Here is a 25,195-nt window from a genome sequence, read left to right on the forward strand (position 1 = left end):
TTTTTAAAATAAGAGTAGAGCTCTTATATTTCATTATTATATTTTATCTAAGCAAAAGTTTCATGTGTAGATTCTACAAAACTTTGTCTTGGCCTTAATTATGGAGGAGGTTGAGCTACTGAATTCAGGGTGAAGTGGTGATTCTTCTGATGATTTGTGACTTCTGTCTTCTCTAGTGCAATATTAATGAGTTGATGTTTTGAAATATATTCATGATTTCAAATAGTTTATCTTCAATTTAATGTAAATAATGCTATATACTAGGAATATATGGACATATAATGAGAAGGACTGATGTTGGGGGAGAACTGAATTAGACTCAGGACAAATTGAAGAAAGGACTGAGTTAAATAGGATACAGCTGAATGGCATGTCAGAAAAGCATCTCTTCTTTAGAAATCTAAAAGTCAATTCTTTCATTCTTGCTAAAATAGTAAGGTCTTATCAGGAATGTTATTTCTTGATCATCATGCTTCAAAAACGATGTGCACAAATTGGTTTAGTATCACTGCTCCTGCCTAGGGGAAAAAAAGAATGGTTTACTTTTTAATGCATAAATCTAACCTTCAGAAAAAATCAGTCCATAGTGTATTACAAAGTCATGTCTGAAAAAGACACTGGGCTTTTTGAAAGTGTTAAGCTCCTCTTGATTAACTGCTTTTACAAAGTTTCTATACACATGCATGTTTATATGTGCACACTGCTAGAAAGCCAACTTGGATTGCTGCAAGCATGTCTTGCTTAGTGTTGAAGGAATTCTGACCTTTTTGTATGTGGTGATGTCCTTATCTAGGCCTAATTCAGAGTGTCCTTTGGAGACTGTTCCTTATTTTTACCCAATTTCCAGTTTGTAGAGGCTACTACATGTTATTACGTAAAAAGGGTGAAATATTTTAGACTATTTCTGTGTTTAATTTTTTTTTTAAAGAATATAGAAGATGATCCCTTTTCTCCTAGTCAAAGTCTTCTCGCTTGAATTAATCCAGACAGTGTTTGTAAACACAAGGGAGGTAATCCAGCAGTGATGAAACAAAGACATTTCTCCTTAAATCCAGAGTAATTTTTACTCATTCAAGAGTAGCTTGGTACCCTATATCTGCTTGACATTTAGTATGATTTATTTTGCAGAAATCAGGTGCCAAAAGCAGCACATCTGACTGCAATATATGTGCTTCAAGATAAAAGCACTGATTGTGGAAACAGATTTAGATACACTGAAATGTACCTGCACAAGGGCAGGATAGGCCCTTCTCTCTGGGCCTCCTTTACAGTTTTTTGTACGTTTTCCCAACTCTTTAAGAAGCTGGCAAGATCAGCTATAATGATTAGGAAAGCATTGATATGTCACTATTGCTGTAGTAATCATCTCTATAAAGTAATGTTTGTAAGTAATTTTTCCTAGGAATTATTGCTTTTATCACCGTTATCCAAAGGAAACACAATGTCAATACTGTTTGCATATTTTAATATGATGAAAGGATGACTTGCATGGATATAAAGCTGTTTACCTGCTGAGCTTGCAGTATGCAAGAAGTCACTTCTCTGTAAGTCTTACAACGCCCAGACTTCAATGAAATGAAAAGCAAAGAGTTTTTTTCTTGGTATTTTGCAATTAAACCCTATATCCTCTTTCAAGAATGTGACCAGTTTAAGCTTTAGATATGATTTAGCTGATGTAACACTGATAAGCTGTGATAATGTTATTTCTGAATGTTGCAGGAATACCATATATGACTATGGAGTTCAGTCAGCTCAGTCCCTCAGTAGTGGCTGTGGGGCCTGAGAACAGCATCCAGCATGTGAGGCTGGAGACAGCATCTCCTCAGTGGCTGGGCTTGTCTTGGCTATATTATGCTTAATTTAGCAACACAGATTGCTTAGACGTTCTGGTATACCAATTTTCCCCTTGGAACATTCCAGTAACAACCACCAGGAAAGATTTTTAGTATTAGAACACAAAAAGAAATGACATTTGACTGGCAGCAAATTCAGGAGCTTGCAGATTAGAAGCAAAAGCATAGAAAGGGCACACCCTTATCTTAATAACTCCCACCTTTTATCACCGTAGAGGCACAGAATCATTTTAGATTAAAGACTACGGACTCCAACCATTAACCCAGCACTGCCAAGTCCACCCCTAAACCATATTGCCAAGTGCCACATCTACACATGTTTAAAAGACCTTCAGGATGCAGCCACTTCCCTGGGCATCCTGATCCAAAGCTTGACCCTACTTTTCATGAAATATTTTACTTAACATCCAGTCTAAATCTTCCCTGGCACAACTCGTGACTGTTTCCTCTTGTCGTATGATTTTTTACCCGGGAGAAAGCACCAACACCCACCTGTCTAAATGCTCCTTTTAGGGAGTTGTAGAGAGGAAAAAAAGTCTCTCCTTAGCCTGCTCTTTACTCCAGGCTAAATGCCCCCAGCTCCTCAGAAAGGGGGGTTTACTGGTTTAATTAAATATAAAAAGAAATGTTCAGCTTTTGAGAAAGTATTTCCCACTGTTTTCTATGCTCTTCTCCCTCTTTTTGTTTTTCAAAGGAGTCACCATAAGAAACCAGCAGATAAAAATATCCTGTTAAATTGATTTTTTCCTTTGTTGATTCAGCGTCATATGTATCCACTTTGCAGACAAAAACATAGCTTTGTTTCTTGTTAGTCTGAACTACAGTTAAGTGGAGCTGGTTTGGTGTTATTCCATTTTGTGTGTCACCAAGAGCAGTGTTCACTCTGCTCTGGTCCAGTATCCTGTGAGGTCAGGTCTTGGCTGATTCCCTGCCACACCATGGAGCACCCACAGGTGCCTCAAAAGGGAAATCCATGTGAGGGGTGGTAATGCCAATGCAGAAATAATTGTGCTAAACATCTGGATGATAAAAGCAGCTGCTCTCTGGATGATTAAAATATCCCACAACAAAATAACAGCAAAAAAACCCAAAAAAACCCCTAGCTTTTTTTTCCCCCTGCCTTCATGTCCAGCAATTGTTTTGCATTTGTGAAGTCAGTCTGACTTCCTTTGAGATATACTACACAGTCTGCTTCTTTCTTTGGTAAAACTGAGTTTGAATTGGATTTTTAAGGCAGTTAGTGGTATGAAACTGTTCTTTTGGTTTTAATGTCAATTTTCATAATCACCCCTCAGAATTGCTGAGGAGGGAGAATTAATTTTGCAGCACGATTCTGCAGATTGTTGTTTCTGCATGTTTCAATTTATACCACAATTTTTGTGTACTTTTTGTATTTTGTTTGCTGTCTAGAAGTGAGTGACAGAACCTCCTCTGTTGTCCTGGGTTGAGAGAGGCAGAAGAGTTGCTTCTGATCTGCTGCAGGGGCACTGTCTTTGTCAGAGAGTTTTCTTTGGCTTCTTGAACATGAAACTGTTTCAAAACTTTGTAAAGTGGCTTTGGATACTCCTTTCCCATGCCATCATTATTCTCAAACAGCTTCACAAGTTCTCATGTTGTAAACTAAGCCTTCAGAGCAATTGTAGCAACAATGTAAATGTACATAAATACCATAAAAGTATTATCTTGACTTCAGAGACGCAGGGAGGAGATAATTTATATCATCAACCCTTCTATAACTGTAGTCAAAGGAGACCACAAACTTCCCAGAAGGTTAAAAGAGATTTTGTGCTGCTGTGGTTTTGCTGAAGATTTGCCTCTAGGAAGAATTTTCATTGACTCACCAGAAGATAGTGTGTAATCCATCCAGGTTTTTGAGTGAATTGTCTTGTAGTAAATATTGATATAAGCATGGAGTGTTAGTTATGAATGAGTCTAAGCCAAATCTATGCATCTGAGTTTTTCTTCTGTTTGCATTATGTCTATACAGAATATAGCAATGTAGAATTCTGCAAGCTGCACTACTGCAAACCTTGCAAAACTGTGTTTAATAACTCTGCCACTCCAGATAAAAACAAACATGAATACTTGATGGACACTGTTATATTAGTGTAACAAAAACATTTAATTTGGGATTTGGCTATATCTGAGGTTCCTTTGCACCCCATTTAAAAAAGGTTAAACATTCTGTTCTATTCTGTGTTTTCAGCTTCCAGCCTTGCTTGTTAACGTATCAAGTTTCCTACATGAGCATGGAGAGACTCTTTAAGACACATTTCCAAAGCTGTGAAAACAGTGGGGAAAATGGAGAGAATAACAATAATATTGACTTGATATTCATATATGGCCAGTTTTTAACACCTCATTTTTCAGAAGAGGCAGCCATCAGCTTTTTAGATCTTTAACTCAGGTTTGAAATTTTCTAAATTGCTCAGATTGAAGGAGAAGCAGTGGAGTTCCTTGCGCTGTGTTCTGTTAATTAGTGATGCTGTTGTGATTAGCCTTTATGGGCAAACAGCTGGCGGCTGCATCGCCAGAACGTGCTCAGCACTCAGGCACAACTGCCAGGCACATCCTGCAGCTGGTGTGTGCTCCGTGTGCTGATTCAAGAAAATAAAGGTAATTGTCACTTTTGGAATCCTGTGCTTTGCAGTCCTGCAGCCTGGACAGCTTAGAGACACAGATTGCTTGTCTGCACTCTGTTCATGTCACAGGCAGGCAGCACTTGTCTGCCATTAAGTGAGAGAGCATCACCATTTTCCTCAAAATGAGAAATTTCAAGGGTTTTTCTTGTTTAGACCTCCCCCCCACTTTTTTTTTTCTTTGACAGAATGAATATTTTGCCAAACCTGCCTGAAATGAAGGTTTGCAAATGATTTGCAGATCCCCAGATTTCTTCGTGCATGTCTGTTCATTTTTTTTCTCCCTTTGAAAATAAGCAAACTGTGAAGCAGAGTCCTGATTCCAGACTATAAGGACCTCATCATTCATGAAATAAATTGACTGATAGATCATTGAGAGTTTGCAAATGAGTAGTTTCATTACAAAAGAAACAAGCAAGCATTTTTTCTTTTCCAGTGTGTGTGCAAGTATAAAATATTCAGCATCATTTTCCCCTGCATGCATTGCCGAGTTAGCTACATTGAAATGTAGGTGACAGGTTTGTTTTTTCTTTCTCACTAGATTAGTCTTGTGATGACCTTTTGGAATTTAACTGTCAAAAAGTCTTTAGCATCTCCTCCAAACACAGTGATTTCCCTGTTCATTCCCGTCTCCAACTCATTGATAAAGCTGTTTATCAACTTAAGCTATTCCCAGCTCTGATTCCTAGGGGAATCTACAACTCTTCTCTATCCTGAAGATCAAGCTTTGTGTCCAATTCTTTGGCCAGTTTTCAAGCCAGAAAATGAAAATTTAGTCCAGTCCTATGAAAACTTAGTTTCTTTAATGCCTTTGATATTGATGCCTTGATATAGTTGAGTAGTATTTTAAATGTATCTGTGTTGGAAAATGAAGCTGTAGTATTTTGGACATCTTAACCACAGTGCACAGATAAGAAGGAAAAGGAAAGCCTGGAGAATAATTCTGTGTGATAGAAAGCTTCAGCATTCTGGATGCAGCGTCATATATAGCAAATTTGTGTACTGACTTCTTTAACATCCATAACGCTTGCTTTCCTATATTTGGACAATTTATTTTCTGAAGGAAAAATGGAGTCTGATTCTTGCTTCATTAAAAAAAGAGATTGTTTATGCTTTGAATATTTTGGCACTCTTCTTGTGCATAAGTCTTTTTCATATTTATGTACATAACTTCAAATAGGATGGATGGTGGTGTTTAAGTAAAAGGGACTGCATTATTTGTCCTTTTATCATCTAGATAAGCAGCAGCTGGGCTAGCTGGTACAGACAGTAATTTAGCAAACAGCTGTTTTTTATCTGAATGGCAAAGGGTCAGGGTAGAGCCTTTTTTTATTTAAAAAAAATTTATCTGGCTTTTTTAATTTAAGAGAATGGATAGAAAAGGAGCTACAGGCAATCTGTAGCATGGGAGGTTTTATTGCATTTTTACAAATAAGATCATTTAGTACAGGTCAGTGCTAGGATCCAGAGAGGGAGCTCTCTCTTTTCAGTCTAGAGAGAAGAAAAATCAGGGGATCTTTACCAGTCAGTGTCTATAAATACCTGATGAAAGTAATAAGAAGTAATAAAGAATACTGATCCAGACTCTTCTCAGGGCTACCCAGTACCAGGACAAGAAGCAACAAGCACAAACTGAAATACAAGAAATTGCTTTACGCATAAGAAAAAAGAAAATCGTTCTTAGAGGTCAACACTGGTGCAACTTGCCCTGAGAGGTTGAGGAGTCTCTGATCTTGGAGATATTCAAAACCCAGCTGGGCAGGGCACTATGCAACCTGCTCTTGCAGACCCTGCTTTGGGCAGGAGGTTGGATTCAATAATCTCCAGTGGTTTAATCCACCCTCAGTTGTTCTGTGACTCTCAACTGGCACACCAAGGGGTGCTCCAGCAGCTGTTGACAGGGGCCAGTTGCCACTTGGATTCTTTCCTTGCCAGGCCTTTAATGAAGCCAGCAATTTGTACAGCTTTGTTTATGTTGCCCACTCTTTGTCAGTCCATCAAATCAAATTATACCAGATAGCACTGAGAGTGGCTAATAGAAGAAACTAGAATGTGTAATTCCAGCTCTTTATTGGAAACACATCACGAAGAACAAGTCTGTTTGAACTGCAGTCTTGCTTTGGACTGTTGGACTGTTTGTCCTGCCCACAACAACAGTTTGCAAATTCTGTTTCTTTTCTTGCACAGACTTTCTGTTAACAATGTAAGGAAAAGGCATTTTTGGTTTTTTTGTAACAGCCAGTTGTCCAATTTTTGGGGTTTTATAAAAGGCATTGTATCTTCTGTAAAATGTTTGTGTAGCTGGCTTTCAATGCCTTTGTTTAAACTCATCTTTTGAGATGCTAATTAAAAATTGATAAAGTTTTACTCATGGAAATTATAAAATATGTGATTCACTGTACAAAACAAGGCCATATAAATGCAACACTCCGTCTATTTCTTTTATTTACCCCGTGCTTTACTGTATTACCAGGAATGAATTTCTATATATTTCTTTGCTTCTGAACCATCTTCTTGTCAGTGTCTTTCAGAAAATCTCTTGAGATCTTTCTACAAATGAATCTGAAAGTTGATGGCTTGTCACACAAAGGACTGTGCGATATTGCTCACTAAAAGCTGGACACTTGTTACATAAAGTCATCAATATAGCACTGGGAGAATAAATCCCGAAGCACTTTGATATTTTCACACCTTATTTAAAGGCAGTGAAATAAAGGGTAGTTCATAATTTAGTACCTTTATCATGCAAGTTTAAGCTCTCAAGCAGTCTAATGTTGCTATGCTCTTTTTTCATGAAGTGTTTCAGAAGTTAACATTTCTTTTCAAATGTGCCTTAGATTCCTTTATAAGAGAGTCTACAAATATTGTTTAATTTTCTTTTTAGTAAAGCTGTCAGTTGTAATCTGCAATTTAAAAAAACTAATAAGACAAATCCTCATTTCACAATTTAAACCTTATTGAGTCTAATTCACTTGCACTGCAAGTTTATTATTCTCCTGCAGCTTGACGTGCCTCCAATTGTAATTGTGTTGACCCTCCGATGCAGTAAATCTCCCTGGTGCTTATCAAACTGGGAGAGATAAGTCTACAGTTTGGAACTTCATTAAATATCTCATTTATATTAAACAGATGATGGCTTTGAACAGAAATAATAATTTTTACAGAGCCTGAGACCTCCCGATCGCGGTCTCCTTGACCGCAGCGCAGCGTTTCCCAGCCCTCCGCGCCCCGGGCGTCGCGCCAGCGCCCGCGGGTCAGGAGTCATCCACCCATTGGGCTCACTTCAAAGCCTCTGCTGGGGACAAAGCCCAGGGCTTTGTAGCCCTTGAAACAGACTTTTATAACTTTTACATAGCATACATTTCTTAGTCGTCTGGGGAGTGTGGGTGGAGTGATTAATAATGGGCAGCTGTTTCAAAAAGAAAAAACAACCAATATGTTGCTTGTTTTTGTAATTCCTGAAACTATGAACTACCACTCTCGTGCTTGTTTGGAGATCAGTCATAAGCATTTCCAGTGGCTTTAAATAGTTTGCAGCATGCTCAGTATCATTGAGTATCTGGTCCCCACTGTATTTCAATATGTATGAAATAAATGCTGTGGGATTTGTGTAAGGACACTGCTTTTAAGATTTAACTATTTGCTTCAATATGAAGAGGCATGTTGGTGAGAAGAGCTAATGCTTTGATATCTGAATTCATACTACTTTTCTACAAAATACATCTTTTTTTTTAAATACTTATTTTTTTTTTTGATAGAGCTGAATTCAGCTCACAATGTTCAGGTGAATTGGTTTAATGGTCTTGGCAAAGTGTCTTGGTGGCATTACTGAGAGGACAGCAGGTGCTGGAGGCCAGGTGAACCAAGAGCTTTAGGGGCAGCAGGAAGGCTGGATGGCATGAGGATTGGGCCATGGTTGGGGAGTCTCTTATCTCTGCAGCGAGCAACTGGGCCCTGCTACACAGGGCATGCACAGTGACCTGTGAATGCATTAGGTACTCATTGTTCTCATTCCTGGGGGCTGTGCTGACAGCAGAGCTGTGGCCGATGGGGTTGTGAAATCCAGGTAGATGATACCAAATTATTTTCTTTGCCTCTCTTGGGTGCTGTGTTCCCCTGAAATCTGATTCTCTGGGACTCACCAAGGAGAACTTGACTTTTTCGTGTCCTCTGGAAAAATCTGAGAGGCCACTGTAAGAAAGCAAGGGATGATCAGTTTCTGCAAGCAAAGGCTGGGCTGGGAAGATACGCAGGCAGTCTTCTGAAGGAGAGCAGCTGGGGTGGGCAGGAGGCTGTATATGCAGCCTTTCTCTTTCCTGTGCACGTGGCCAAGCAGCCTGTGACCGTCCTTCCACCACATACTGCATCTCTCTTGTGATGCCCTGGAGAGTCTGGCCTCAGTTGTGGTGGCAGGGACATGTCAGTCCCAGGGGTTTGAGGGCTGGGGTGGAGGACACCCTGGGTCTTGCCAGTTCTGCTTTTGTGTCTCTGCCTGGATGCTGCAGCAAGACATTAGAGGAGCTTCCAGGCTGAACGAAGCATGTAAGACCTTTTTACTCTGCAGTCAGCAAAGACAGAGCAAAGAACTCAATTTAAGAATAAAATTACGGTGAAGTCTGACAAGTTTTATGTTTTTTCTTTTGTTCCTAACTACAAAACTTGGGAGGGTGATGATTTCATTTGAAAGGAAGTTGCACCACTGTGGCAGCAGCAGCCCAATTCCAAATGAGAGTTCCTGTTCCATGCTCCTGACAAGGGGCTTGTTGTGTTCAGCTGTCAGTGTGCAGAAGATGGCCCAGCTGTCTGCTGATGGTATTGGAAACAGCCCAGCTGTCTGTTTAAGAAATTATCCAACAAAGAGACACCAAAATGGAATGGGGTTTTTTCACCAATTTTCTGCTGAAGGATTTGAAATTTGACAGGACACCATGGGGGGTGCAGTGTAAAGGGGTTGGAAGTTGGTCATTAGGCAGAGCTGTCATTGCAAATTATCTCTGTCCAGCATGAGAAGTTCTAGCTCATTTGGTGCTCAGACAGGTCCAGGCCTCAGGCAATTTGTTACAGTTCCCCCCTGTGGTTAAGGGGACCCCAGGCACTAATTTTCCCCTCTCTTTGCAGTTGGAATCACCTGGGAGCCCCTCTGGGCCAGAGCTGCCCATAGAGACGCTGCTGGATGACCGGGAGCGGAGGATTTCCCACTCGCTCTACGGCGGCATCGAGGGTCTCAGCGAGTCCCCCACAAAGAACGTGGCACTGGGCAGGATAATGGGTGAGTCAGAGCAGCTCTGCCAAGCAGGGCATGGTTTATTTCTCTCTGTGATTCACTGAAGAGTGGTTAATGTGTTATGTGGGAATTGGGAACATGGAGGTTGCACTGACCAACTTAAAACGTGCCTTAAAATTGTTCTACACAAGCCTTCTGGATAGTTAATGTGAAGAAGAAGGTAAAGTGGGACTCTAAAGTGAATTTTTGCATCCTGTGACAGGTACAGAATGAATAATAGTAGAATTTAACATGGTCTTTCAATGTCTGGTTTAGGACAATAAATAATTGGTCGGTCTAGGCTCCATGTTGCATCAAAATCAGTGACTCATGGGAATTCTTAATTTTTTTCAATATTCCTTCACCTCCTTTCAATCCTACTAAAATACAAAAATAAATAAGGAAAACTTGCATCCATTTATGCTTATTATAGGACTTATTAATTTATTTGAATGTTTGCTTTGTAGGACACCAATTTTAAAACCTCATAACTAATTATAAGCATCCCTTGTGCAGACTCTGTGCCCCGCCATCTGCATGGTCCCAGTGGATAATGAGGTTATTAGTGATTGCTTTGCAGCAATTCAACTTCTGATGTACAGAGCTAGGTAATAAAGACTTGCCTTGCCACAGGAGTGGTTGGATTTACTGACTAGGATGGGATTAGTTTGAAAGGATTTTCGAGTTTAAGCACAAAAAGCAGCTTGATGAAAATAACACCTGACAGAAGACGTGACGATTGCTCGCTTGAGTTGTGAGTTTTAAAGAAGACATGGCTATTAAATCTAGGGTTGCTTTTAGCATATTAGGTACACAGAATATATTAGAGGATGCTACTATAAACTCCATATGAAGTGAGGCATAACTTAGTTTTAAATTGCTTTAGATTAGTTTTCAGCATTAGAAAATTAGTCTACCACAGAGTCTTTTCCAATCAAGTTTGTGTATGTTTTTCACCCTATATCTTTTTATTAGGGTTGGGTTTGGTTTGGTTTTTGTTTCCACCCATGTTTTCTTTTAAAAATAATTTTGGTATTTTGGCTTTTGCATTTTCTTTGTGGTAGCAAAATTGGACTGCTGTTAAACTCTCTGAAAATGCACAAATTTGCTATTTAGGGTATTTCTTCCAGTAAGTCTTTTGCCCTTTTTTGTTCATTTGGGCAATAGTAATTAGCAACACACCATATTCTGGTCTATTGCATTTCATTTTGTGCAGCTTGGAAGAAAAAAATGTGCACGTGAAAATCAAGGCTGTGTGAAACCATGTCACCCAAAGTCATATGCTCTTAAAGAGAAAAATTTAGAAAAAATTGTATTTGTTTGTCAACAAATTTAAGGAGTGATAAAATAATTTGAAGTCTTTAGCACTGTTCTCCCATAGAAAGAGCTAGTTCTTGTTGTGTCAAGGCTTTAGATAAAACATTTGCAGAGCACTGCCTTCTGCTTTTTCCATCAGTGCTGTAGAGGATTTACACACAGAGCTCATATAAGTGTTAACAAATTATCACTTAAACACGTTGTCCTGTTTTCTTGGGAGAGGGAGCCCTGAGAATGTCTGGGTGCACTTGTGTCAGCAGTGCAGTTTGCTTCAACATCAGAGGAGCACAAGGCTTGCCATGCCAAATTGAACTAGTAGCTCATCAGTCTGATATCATCCCTTTAGCAGTAGCCAGTAATTCATGTTTTACCACAAAAAAACCAAAAAAATTTCCAAAGCTGTAAGAATCTAATACCCTTAGAAACTTTTGCGTTGTATACATAGAAAAATAAAATCTATCCTTCATTTTCTAAGTTTCTCATAACCTGAAGTAACTATTTTGATTTTCTTTGATAGCTTTTCTGAATTGTTTTCAGGGACCAGGAACTGTGTAAAAAATTGGTTGGTTGTGACTTTAATTCACTGAATCTTTAGTGGAAGCACATTAGTGGAAAATCAGATTGTGCCTGAACCTCATAGTAAATGTGATCTAGCAGTGTGTAACTAAAACTGGTCTTTCTAGGATTGGACTGTTCCCTTCTGCAATCACAGCAGAAGCACAGACCTGTGATGTTTAAACCCAGTTTTTGGGGAATGGTCCGTTCTCTAATAAGACTAGTTTTTTCTGAATTAATCAGCACCACTAAATTAAAACTGCAGTGTTCATAATCTTTCACATGCAAGTTTTCTTGCAGTGCCGTACAACAGGGAGGTATTCCCTGTTGGGAGAGATAGGTACAGTTGCTTGTTTCAGAATAGCTAACATTTTAAAGACTCAGTCACTTTTTATGCTGTGGAATCCCTGTCTTTTTTGGGTTTGGTAATGAGAAAAAAAGCAGGACATTTTTTATTTTCCCGAGAATGTTTGTGTGGTGTTACATGACTCTTCCTCTCTTGAAAATTGGCCTAAATTTGAGGATTAGTCCTCAGAATAACCTTGCTGAAGCACTCTGGAGGTCTATACCTTCCCACACCAGTCCTGACCATGAAACAAGCTCAAAGGAGTGCTTTATGCAGTGCTGCTTCCCTTGAGTGCTCTCCCCATTTCAAGAACCCTTCTGATGAGCGCTCTGAATCATCTGATGTCTTTTGAATTACCCCTCAATGGATTTTACAAAGTAAACTTTTGGTACTCAGTGCTTTTTAGTGAGGAGATGACAGTTTGTTTCCATGGAAGGAGTAGGTCTTCCTGCTGCTTTTGCTCTTGGATGGGTTTGAGTTTTCTTCCTTCCTAATTTAAAGTATTCAAAAGTAATAATTTTAAAGTCTGGAAAATGCCTGCTTGTTTTAGTCATTGCTTAAAGTTGGAACAAAGGTTTCAAGAGTGTTTTGTTCCTTTAAATACCATTAATGTAATTTCAGGAAAGGTATTTAAGACAATTTCCTTACTCCTTCGTAACTGACAAGCAAGAACTGGCTGTCAGAGCCTTGCTGTGAGAGTGGGAATAAAATACCAATTTTAGGATGTGATTTAAATTATGTAAAATAATGTTTGCTTACTGCAATAAGGCTACGTGAATCTTTTCATGTTTCTGATGATTCTCATGTTGATATACTTTTCTAGGTGGTTATTGCTATTATAGATTTTTTATGCTTTTTCATTTGATAATATTTCACTGAAAATTTCTGATGGAGAAAAGATACAACTTTATTGAGGGAGTACTTTTGGTTCAGAGAAGATGGGATATTTTATTTATATAAATTTGGTCTTGTAAGAATTAGATGGCTGTAAGAAACCCTTATATTTTTTTATTATTTCCAGGGTACATGTTATTCAGTAAAACAACTGTGTTATACTGGTTTGCTTGGCTCTATAATTAAAAATTCAAGTCTTCTTCTGACATACCATTCTTGTATATCATGCATTATACTCCTGAGTTTTACTGTACGCAAATACATAGCTGCTGTCTATATAAATTATTCGTATTCAGCAAACAGCTTAGTACAAAGTCCTCTTTCATCTCCTTCTTCTAGTTGCTGATTATTTTTTTTTAATGAACGTGGCAGGTTTTGTTGGTAACGGTGACTAAACAGAAGATATTTTTCAGGGGGTACACAGAATAACAGTCTCTTGCACTGAATCTGCTTTTCATCCTGAAGGATCCCCCAGAACCTTGTGAAGTTTGATGGTTCCTACACAACAGGAAATACTCTGTTCTCTACATAAATAATTGCTGTCTTAAGGGTAGAATCAGGAGAAAGCACTACTGACAGAAATTTAGCTAGAGATGTAGAGTGTGTGTCTCAGTGAAATGAAAATAACCCTTTACAATCAGAATGTAGTTCCTTGGCCAGGAATCTCATCAAAATGTGATGCTCTACTACAATAGTTGACAGATCTGAGCACTTTCTTGAAATGCAAGACCTGTATACAGCAGAGAAATCTTTGTTGTTAGTCATTCTCCAGGCATTCATTGGGCTGTTGGTCTCAGTCCCACAGTATCAACATGCTCATGAGTCATTCATAAGGTAATGCTGGGCTTGGAACATACGGTGAGAGTGTTCAACAGATTTTGTAGACCATCCTTTAAAGAGAAAGCAATAGCAAAAGCACAAAGGATCAAGCCAGAAACAGTTCCATGACAATGCAGTGTCAGCATGGGAGCCAAGTTATCCCAGCAAACATATTAACTGAACTTCAGGGAATTTCAAGATTTGAAAGGACCTGGAGCAGTTTAGTTTTCCATGAATAAACACGTTATTCATTCTATTTACTCTGTGTGATTAGGGTTTTTTAGAGGGCTCTGTGTTGGTGGTTTAATTCAGGTACAAATTATTTTCTGGTGTATGATAGGTTCGAAGGTGTATAATATTTTTTGAAATATGCTGCTTGGCACATTTTTCCTTGTAGGATGAAAATCCTCATAGACCAGGAGACCAGCCATTTGGTACTGGAGCTCTGAGGCTTTTTTTCCTGCACAGACAGATGGGAACCCTTCTTGCCCAATAGCTTGGTGTAGTCCACAGGCTGTGCTCCTTTAGATTGGTAACTTGTCCAAGAAATTTGAGCATCATTGTTCTGAGATGAGAAACATTTGAAAGGGAGAATGTTTTACCTTGCTTAGTGCAGTGTCCAAAATACTTTATGTTATTACAGATTACCTCACTGAAGCTGAATTTATACATTTATACAAAACTGGACTTGAAGTGTAGTCAGAGTCTAAATTTCACAGAGTCTAAATAGCACTTTTCCAGCCCGAGGGATAATTATTTTCTTGAAGAGGTTTGTAGACAGGTTGAGCAATGCCTTAGATTTGTACATCAGTCAAATATACTGAAGATTACTGGGTTTGAAGTTTCTTTGATGTCTCCTTGTAAGGTTTCTCACAACACTTGTGGAATTAATTCTCCCGGGGTATTTTCTATCCACTTCAGCTGAGTTCTCTACAAAGCATGTATTGAGTCCAGTGCTGAGGTTTGTCCAACCATCTGCTGGAGGTGAAGCCTTTCACCTGTTTTTAGCTTCATCTGCAATGAAAAGCATAGGCATGTCAGATGGGTTTTCTCCCTAATTCTAAAGCAACTATTAAAATGTCAGTCTTCACCCTTGTCAGATATAAAGAAGGGTAGTGAAAAGTTAAAAGTGTTACTGAATTACTGTAGCCTCTCAGATGGGAAGTTCAATCTGCCGAGTGCCATAAGGTTATACCTTTTCACAATGAATTCTTTGGAGACATTATTAACTACAGAGTTAACAGTCTTGTAGGCATTATGTTTGGAAAGAAGTACATTACCAGGCTAAACATTAACCTGTCCATCAAAGGAGCTATTGCTGGGCAGAATCAGCGGTTATGCAAACTGCATACATTCATTTCAGTTTGACAGTGATGAGGTGTTCACCATGCAGTACCTTTTTCTTCCAGCCATTTTTTCAGCCTTCTTTAATGATCCCTTTGAAGCCAGTTTTCCCCTCTTTAGAAAGATTATTATATGTATTACCTAGTGCAGTGAGGATTTTAACTATCTCTTTACACATAGGGTTTTGTTTGTTTTCTTGTTTATTAACAATTGCATGCAAAGGTAGTGATGGTAACTGAAACATTTACAGAAAAAAAATCATTTCTTTTCCCCTGATTTTTCACATTTTTTCCATATCTACAGTGAAAGTAAAGTGTGGAAATAATTGATGTGTCCGTAGAAGCAGTTTAAAATATGGAGATAGAAGTTTTATGATACATTACACCAGTGCATCATAGTTTTAGTATAATTTTCAGTTTGTTGTCAGATTAATGGTTGATTAAGCTAGTGTGTTTCTTCTCGTGAGATATGACAGTTTTACAAATTGTTTTAGTAAGAACATACCGTCTTTTAGCTTGTACCCTCACAAATTTACCTGATGAAGTCTGCCCCTGAACAGACTCATGCTGAGTCTTGATGTAGTCCCTATCATGTATGTGAAGGTTCTTGTTTAAGTGTTTTAACAAAAGGGTTAAAACTTACTTGAATTTGTTGATAATAGAATTTGATAATTTTTTTTCTCCAAATTTTGCATGTGTCCACTTCCCAGCACCACTTGAATAATTTCTCATTTCATGAGGGCCAGACTGATCAGGAAAAGTGATGGCCTCTGTTAGTCCTTGTGGAACACATTCTTTGTTTCTGTCTAACAAGGTGATACAGGAGGAGATGCTATTTTTTGGGAGAGGTGCTTTTGGGCAGCTCCTCAGCCAGGACTTGAGGCTATGGGCACAGACAGGAGCATGGGAGGTTCCTCTGAACATCAGGAAACACTTTTTCAGTGTGAGGGTGACCGTGCACTGGCACAGAGTGCTCAGGGAGGTGGTGCAGAAGCCATACTCAGAAACAATTTTTTTTGGGTCCTGGCTACATGGCTGTAGGTGTCTCTGCTTGAGTGGAAAGGGTTGGGCCAGAGGAGAGGTCTCTTCCAAACCTCAACCCTTCTGTTGAGCTTGAAGACCTTGTGGTCTTGCAGTAGGCCGCAGAAACAACTGGTGTGCATCAATTTTCAGGCTACTGCACAGGAAGATGGGTACAAAGTGAGACATAGTCAACTTTATTATCTGCATTGTGTCACTCTTATCAGTGGCACTGCAGTTTGACATAACCTTTTATCATCTGTGATGAAATATTTTTCAAGGCACTCTCTGCATGCTGCTGTTATTTAGTTTTGGGTTATTTTCTCCCTTTTGTCCAGGTAAATATCAGCTGTCTCCAACAGTGAACATGCCCCAGGATGACACTGTCATTATTGAAGATGACAGGCTGTCAGTCCTTCCTCCTCATCTCTCTGACCAGTCATCATCCAGTTCCCATGATGATGTCGGGTTTGGCACTGTGGATACTGGTGGATGGGCTAAAGCTGCAATTAATGAGTCAACAGACTGGTAAGAGCATGGTTTGGTGGAAGGAAGAAAGAGAGAGCTGTAGTTGTATCTTTTCCTTTAGTTACATTTTGACTACTGCTAATTTTAATTTTTTTTTTTTGGTCACGTTTGGATTTTACTATTTTCAAACTGGTAATTTTCCTTGTTGCAGGGAGGAAGTCTATACAAATACCTCTGGTTTCAGTTTTGTGCTGTGTTAAAGCATATTTGTGGAAATGTTACTTAGTACATAGCTGTGTTATTTTGATGATGATCTAACTTTTATTTAATTGCTACCTGACCTAGCTTTTGTAAAAAATTAGCAAAATTTAAACACTTGACTTTATGAAAGACTGATTGGAAATTGTTGGAAATTTTGTAATTTATAAACCTCACTGTAAATATTTCAAAATTTATAAAACAAAGGTTTTATTTTTATATTACATTGTATATCTAGGAGCATCTCAATACATTTGTATACTTCTTTGCTTTTCCTAATAATGTACTAATCTTTCAATTCAGCTTAGAGGTCAAAGCTCCTTGTTTTGCCTCTGTGCTAATGCTCATGCAAAAAGAGCTGGTTAATATTTCTTCATTATTTGTGAAGAACTACTACTCATATTGTTAGATGATTTGCAAAGACGATGTACTGTAATAGCTCTAAATTTAAATACACAGAAAGTAACAGTTCCACATTTAAAGGTATGGAAAGTAACTTTATATGTGTAATCCATAGTAAAAATAACATTTGTGAGTCATAGGTTGACTCTCTGATTACTTTAACACATTTTAACAGAAGAGCCTTATTGAGAAATACATTGAGCTCCATTATTGACTTGTTTAAGTTCCTGGTAAAGAAATACTGTTTATTGCTTAGTTAGTACAATTAATACAGATCTAAGATTTCATTTACAAGTCCTGTAATTATCTACAGTACTAGCAAAATAAAAGCCCACCTCTGTATGCTGCTACTTCTTGAGGATGGATAATTACCACAAATGGTGTGTGAAGTCCTAGAATTTTCTTATTTTTCTTGTCTCTTGAGCCTGTTATGAATGTGTCAGCAATATCTTAATAGAACAGCAATAGCACCTGCTGGCTGATATGCACCTGTCAGCTTCTTCTCTGCTTTAAACTAGTTTATTTCCTCTTATATCCAGAAATTGAGTTCTGTATCTTAAGTTCTGTTTTAATGATTGTATGGAAATTTAATTTTTTCATACTCATTTACTTTTTTTTGATGTTGCAGTCATTGTTATGGACAAGTCATACCTGTAATCTGGGTCCCTGAAAAGTCCATTTGTCTTTTGTAAAAGCTGAGAATCTGAGACATTTAAATAGAACAGTCCTAAAGCCTGCACATAATAGCTTATTTCTAAGGGAGTATTTTTAGCTGAATGTGAGCAAAATCCTATGAAATAAACTTAAAACATTTGAACAAAACTGCAGATGCTTTTACATTGACTTCTACATTGTGTCTTGCTATTCATATGCTTCTTTGTAAATGAAGTAACAGTAAAGAAAACAGGGATTAGGTATTGTAGAATTGATCACACTCAAAAAAGTTTTAAGTGTGTGTATGAGAAACAGTAAAGGTCTTCAGATACAATGGCACTTAAAAGAGTTAAGGCACTTAAAGCAGTGTCGTGCTTTAGTACCTAATGTATTCTATTTGTTAAAAAAAAAAAAGTAAATGGCAATAAAATTAGATTGTTGCTATAATTTCCTGTTGCTAATGGATGAAGGAAGACTTGTAAAACGAAGGTGCATTGTATGATTTTGCTGGAAGGCACAAAGGGTGAAACTAAGAATATGGATGAAGGGTTATCCAAACAAGAATGGCAGCTGTTCTGAATCACAGAAGAAAATGTAAGCTATTTCAGCCTCACAATATCTCCCTAATCCTTGATGAAAATGTTATGAAAACAAAGGGCCAATAAGACAGGATTAATAAATGGAATTTTAATAACATTGAGGGTCAGAAGACGGTTACATTCTTTTAAGGATCAGCTGTCATTCCAGAAATCTTATTTGTTAAGTATTCTAGAATATAGTAAATTGCATTTGGCATTGCTTAATGACTTGCACTAAATTCACCTCTGTCTTTTATTGATGTAGTTGAAAAATATTAAAATGAGACATTTTTAGGGGCATTAATTCCTCCTCTGTGCTCATTGGTTTTGCAGTTGTTGCTCTTCTTGGGGACTTTTGAATACTTTTAGACAATGTACATGCGTTCAAACTCCTGTGATCCACTCCTTCCTTAATTACTGAAACACTCATGGGTCATTAATAATAGAAGTAAAACAGGACATGAAAATTCAGAGCTCTATGTAAGGCTCAAATAAAGCTGCTAAGTAGCACCTTTAGGGTGCAGGATACTGTGCAAACATGTAATAATAATTCCCTTAATAAGTATGTGTGGAAGGGAGGTGTGACAAGGGCAGATCAGGGAAGCAGAAAGTCTCTAAAAGTGGTGTCAGTGGAAATGCTGGATTCCAGCCTCTCAAATTCCCAGTTGCTGATGCCATGGCCAGACCCACCAACTGCTCTCTCTGGGACCTGTGGTGTCCTTTTCAAGTTATACTTGAACTGGAGTTTTAGTCTGTTCTTACGACTTCAAGTTCAATATATGTGTGTGCTGTGTTTACATGGAAATGATATTTTACTCTAGTAGAAGTTTTATATAGGAGGATCAAAGCAAGCTTGTATGAGAAAAGAAGCATAGAGCCAAAACAAATAATTTTATAAGTTCACCTTTTCTGAAGAAAGTGTCACAGGATACATTTTGTTCAGCAAGATGAAACCAGTCATTTTAACAAACGTGAGCCTGTGCTAACAGATGTTGCTGGAAAAAAAATTCTCACTTAGTAAAACCACATTTTTCTGGCCTTCAGAGACAGGGCTGACTAGCAGGGAGCCAGAAACTTCTGTGTGGCCTTGGTAAAGTCAATTATGACCTGATTATGAAAGGTGTTGAAACCCTGTAAGTTCAGTTGGAGTCACTTTGGAGGACGTTTTCAGATTTAGGTGGTTCTTACTCAGCTACGTACTGCAGTGCTATAAATGCTAGAAGTGTATATTGGCCTTGCCTCTTTTATCTTTTTATCATGTGGAGATAATTTTTTCCCTATTTTGTGGGAGTCAGTGTTAGGACTAAATAGTTATTTTTGAGTATGGTCTCTGATTCATCAGAGCTTTTAAGCATATGCTTGAGAACATTGCTAAATTGTGCAGACATCTCTGAAATAGTTGCAGTAATTAAATGTAAAACATTATGAGCCTGAGCCAGAAACATTAAAGTCAAAAGGCACTTGACATTGGCTTTATTCACATAAGCTCTGATCCTGCTCACACTGAAGTATTAAATGCCTGTCACAAGCACATATCTTATTATTTGTAAATCTGCCATTACTGACTGAATTTCTTTTTGGCTGTCTGGTAATGAGGGTAGCGATTTTCATCCTTTATAGTACTTTATGCCTTTGGACACTTTTCCTTACCTCTTTTTCTCTGTTTTGTCTAATGCCCAGGTGTTTCTCGATCAAAGATACTTCTGTAAATTAGAGTACATGGCATACATGAACATGGGCGTGTTACAGAATTTGAAAGTATAAGTTGTTTTTTGCAGAAATTCACCATTTGTCTATTTCTTACTAGGAAAGAGAGGTGTATTATACTTAGCCTTTACAGTAAAAATAATTCTTTAGAAACATGGTACTAAACAATAAGATGGTACTAAACGCAATATCTTGAGTGGCGTGTAGAGACCTTTAGACAAAATATTTAACTTTTTTTATGTTGAAGTACAACAATATTCAAAGAGGGGATTTTGAGGGATCATTTACCTATAGGATAGATAACAATGTTCCAAAATACTGATCTTTTTCAGTATTTTATGCTTTTGATTTCTTTTTGTGCCAGCTGAAGTAGAGATCTATATTCTGTGCCCTTTTCTAGGAGCCAGAAGATATTTTTGTGAATTTCCTTTCATATTGTTTATTAGCAGTACACAATCTTGTCTTGTTTAAAGGTTTTTAGCTTGCACACCAAATTTTGCCTGCATTATTACGCTCATGATTCTGCCAGTGTTTGAGCACCATTAATAAATCTATCTTCAGCATGTTTCTGAGGCAGCTCATTGAAAACCTGACTGCCTGAGCTGAAGTCACTTTAGAAACCTGCAGAAGAAACAAAAAACAAATACATTTCCCCTCATTTCTGATTAGGGGGTGGATCCACTGTGGCAAGTACTTGCTCTGTGGGGAAGCAATCAGTAAATATATGGTTGTTTGTCAAAGCCAGGCTAAAAGCAGGAGAAGCTATGAAAAATCTACAAGAACTATCACATATGAAGAGAAATTTTAATGTAAAGTTTTTAAATTAAGAAGTTTCAAGCTCTGTGGGCTTCAGGCAGGACAGTTTTTGTTTATGCTTTACTAAAAATATTTTCTGGTAAAGACAGACCAGATACATTTCTATCAATAGAATAAATATGTTTCTTAGGAAAAAAAAGAACTGTTTTATTCTCCTGCAAATTATTCCTGTGTTGGACTTTCTGTTCTGATTGACTGTGTATAGTGCATCAGATGTGTATATCTTTTGTTAAAACTGTGAGTGAAATCCTTGGTACTTTTAAACTAGAATTGCTTAATGCAGTAAGACAAATCCATTGTGTGTGTAACTGAATACTTGCAGTGGTGTATTTAAAACTGTGATTAATCATTGCTAGAAGTCACGTGCTAAATAAATGATTTTCTCTGAAGAGTGAAAGGTTGTGTGATCTTGATAAATGTTCGCATGATTTTTTTCCCTTCCTACAGCACTCTTAGTCCAGATGTTGATCCAGTACTTGCCTTCCAGCGAGAGGGTTTTGGACGCCAGAGCATGTCAGAAAAGCGTACAAAGCAATTTTCAGATGCCAGTCAGTTGGAGTTTGTTAAAACACGAAAATCCAAAAGCATGGATCTAGGTAGTGAGTGATGTTTTTTCAATTTTTTTTATTTGAACCTGATTTTCATGTTGTAAGTATATAGATTTTATAATTCCAAACAGATTGTGTATGTGCAGTAGTACTGCACATAATGTCTACTTGTGGGTAGTAAAGTACTTACTTGAATGGCCAAGTGGCCTGGGTGTTGTTTGCTGTTTGTAAATGTCCATACATTCAAATATCATAGCCCTCTGGATATATGGTTTTGCCTAAACACAGTAAAGAGTATTTATTAAAATGGAGGTGAAAAATGCATTTACCAGTCCATACAGAATGATTGTGTAAAACTGTACTGTGCTGTGGTTCTGGGTAGCCAGGTTTATTCTCAGTCCTTGATTATAAGGCAGTTAGCCTTAAAGGTCTTTTATAGTCTCTTATTTTGTAGATGAATTCAGAATTAGAAAATGGGACTAGTCTGACATCTGTTTGAGACCCAAGTTTTAATATTTATATCAGAAGCCCTATAAAGTAGCAGTGGCTAAGACAGGCAATCACAGTGATCATTTAAACTGATAAACCAACTGAGAATAAGTAATTGCTAACAAGCCCATCAATTTTTCTGCTGTTGCATTTAGATTCTGAAGTGCAGACTCTAGTAACCTCAAACAGTGAGTTTCGATGACTTAAACACGCAGAATTCCCTACTCAGAATAATTAAATACAATGCAATTCCTCCTTTACAATAGTTGTGTCTTGCCTACCATTCCTAATTCACAAGCATCCTCAGGCTGCAGTCAGGTTGGAGGTGTTGACTTGTCTTGACGGGTGCCGCGTGCTAACGTGTCAATAACATATTGTACCTGCCCGTGACGTGAACGACTGACACTGCATGAAGGTTACTGGTTTGCTGCCACTTCCCCCCAGAATGTTTGCTTACTCTTGCAGTTTATTTGCATGAAGTAGGACATTTCTAAGGTCCCCTAACTTGAAAAGAAAATATGCAAAGCAGGAGGAATGTTGAGTGCATGTGGGGCATGGGCACTAACTGGGCTAACCGTTATGCATTTACCTTTTAACAGTAGCTGACGAGACTAAGCTCAGTACAATGGATGACCAGAAAACAGGTAAGAATTGACAGTAAGGCTGTTGCTATAGAAACCTTGGTCAAAGCAGCTTACCACAATTACAGAACTGCCAGTCAAATTGCATGAAAACATGAATATTCCAGTACTTGCATGGCTGCTTTCTATTGTGAATAATCAAGTCGTACAGAAAAAGAAAATTTTTCTATAGGATAAGTATCCAGGGTAGTATATTCAGCCGGGTCATGTAGGCAAACACCTGTTTCTGCACTTTAATCTCATCAATATCCGGAGTTGTTTGGGGTTTTTTGTCCTTTCAAAAAAAAAAAAATCTTGGAAAATCTCCTTCTAGCTTCAGACTGCAGTGCACAGAGAGATGATTTAGAAGAGTTGAGTATTTGGCTATTACAGTGCTAACACAGTGCTTGAAAATAATTATTTTAATTAGAAAACTGCTGCCTTTGCCTTAAGTGGTCATCAGATACATGTTGTGCATTGAGTTGAAGATTATTTGTGCAAGTTGATTTGCTTTTGGAGCTGAAACCCAAGCATCGTAACAGAACAAAAGAATATGTAAATAGAATCTTTTCCACATACCATTCATTGTAATGTTTCAGAAATGATAATGAGAAATAGCTTTCGAGGCATATTTTTTTATTAGTAATTAAAATAATGCACCAACTGCAATTATTAACCTTTATGATTTATTAATATAAGTTAGCTTTTGACCTGCAGAATGCTATTTTAATTAGGCTAGATCCAGAGGACACCATAACATTACTTAGCTCTAATTAGGAACAATTCACCTTTTTAACCTGTAAATATTATTTATTTTATCATGATTTGAGGAGTAGTGCATTCAATACAGAATTTACATTTACTAATTCACAACTGCATCTCTGTTTAACTGGACTGTATAACATGAGTAGGAATACTAAAAAGCTGTAAGTAATCAAGTGATAAAATTATCATTTTTATTTGAACAGATAAGTCTTCTAGCTTTTAAAACGTTGCAGAATATGGCCACAGACTTGCAGCTTTGCAAAAAAAAAAAAAAGGGTTAACAAAATCAAAATGTATGAATGTTTTGGAGGATTAAAGCCATCAGAGTGTGAATGTATGAATTGTGTTAATAGTTGTGGTAATAATTGATGCTTAGGAACTGCCTTCACCTCTGAGCATTATTCACATAAAAGCAAGCTAAAGACCAAACTCAAAATTATTGTAAATTATTTTTCATTTTCTTATTAATCTGTATAGTTGACTGGGGTGTGATTAGAATGGTGTAAAACCTGTGTGTTTTAGTAAAAGAACTATCTTCAGGCTTCCAAAGCTCATAGTGATCTTGGTAGTATCAGTAGAGAGTGGTGTGAACTGAGTGTAGTTTTCCTTTATGTGTAACACCTGGATTAAATTCCAAAAAAAGAGACAAGTTGGACAACTTGGGTTAAAGAGCATGACCATGCTGTCTGGACTAGGCAGTTACATATTTTGTGCACAGCAAATGTACTGGAAAAAAAATTCAGTGGCTGGAAAAAAGGAAAACACCTTTTGCTGTACTTTTGTTTTATTTATCTTGTGTGCTTTTAACCAGGTTTTGTATATAAACACTGGATATCTCCCATTACTGAAGATGGATGTAGCTGTTAAACAAACCACTTACTGTAGTTTGGCTTAAAAATTGTCTGGTTCTAAGGAAAAAAAAAAGCTTCAAATGTGTGGTGAACTATGCTTTAATGAACTCTAAAAGCCAGAAAACTTCAACATGTATTTACTTTAGAAAAGATAAAAACAAACTCTGTTACTGTCACAGTTGGATTTAATAGTATTGGCTGAAAAGGAGAGCACAGAACTCTCCAGCTCTAGTTACTGTAATAGTTTTTTAATTATTTTTCTTTCTCTAGTTCACTTGAAGTACCTAATCCTTGCAGTGTTTACAGTTCATCCTAGAGGTTAGAAGTATATTCAGTAGCAATTGAGCATGGCTCATTTATAGAGTACCAGGCATACTATAGCTCGAGGTCGTTATTTTTCCATAGGCATGTTATGAAAATGAAAAAGAAAAAACAAATAAGATTTATTTAAATTATTTATGGATTTATTTTTGCACAATGCTTTTTAATTAAACTTTTATTAAACTGAATCAAAATGAAACTGGTTTTGATGCAGTTTCTTACTTTATTCCTCTCCCGCCTTCCGCAGATGAAGTGTTGATCTCTTAGTGTCTGAACTGAACTAGAAATGGAAAAATTTATCAAATGCAATGGAGCAGATATTACCAAGTAAATAGACTCACTGATAATGTCCTTCAAGAAGGTGTTTAGAAAGTAGACTTTATGCCTTTGCAAAACTGGTTTAATGAAATCCAGAGAAGTTTTTGGCATCAGTTGCAGGTAGCATTTGACTTGACAACTCATAAAAGTAATGTTTCAGAAAGAAAAAAAAAAATTGTCATTTAAAATGATTTAAAAGAATGTGCTGATGAAAAATTTGCTTTATAGACTAAAATTAGCCACTCTGGACAAAACATCATATATCCCTTGACACCATGGGGTTTGCCTTTGCAAATCGCCCGAGCGGATTGGTGTCACTGTATAAATAATTACCTTAGGGTGAGATGAGGA

General features: G+C 37.5%; 1 protein-coding gene across 16 annotated transcripts in view; it reads left to right on the forward strand.

The window, feature by feature from the left end:
• PARD3 (par-3 family cell polarity regulator) overlaps positions 1–25,195 on the forward strand; it is a 444,307-nt gene that overhangs the window by 269,998 nt on the left and 149,114 nt on the right. For 11 of the 16 annotated variants that reach the window (XM_063148480.1, XM_063148541.1, XM_063148499.1 and 8 more), the window contains 4 exons: positions 9,611–9,761; positions 16,388–16,577; positions 21,380–21,531; positions 22,569–22,613. In XM_063148480.1, the coding sequence (XP_063004550.1) occupies positions 9,611–9,761; positions 16,388–16,577; positions 21,380–21,531; positions 22,569–22,613 (538 nt within the window). The remainder of the gene's footprint in view (positions 1–9,610; positions 9,762–16,387; positions 16,578–21,379; positions 21,532–22,568; positions 22,614–25,195) is intronic. The other 5 variants (XM_063148490.1, XM_063148558.1, XM_063148508.1 and 2 more) reach the window with 3 other exon arrangements.

Source organism: Melospiza melodia, chromosome 1 (genome assembly GCF_035770615.1).
Source record: "Melospiza melodia melodia isolate bMelMel2 chromosome 1, bMelMel2.pri, whole genome shotgun sequence".
NCBI lineage: Eukaryota > Metazoa > Chordata > Aves > Passeriformes > Passerellidae > Melospiza > Melospiza melodia.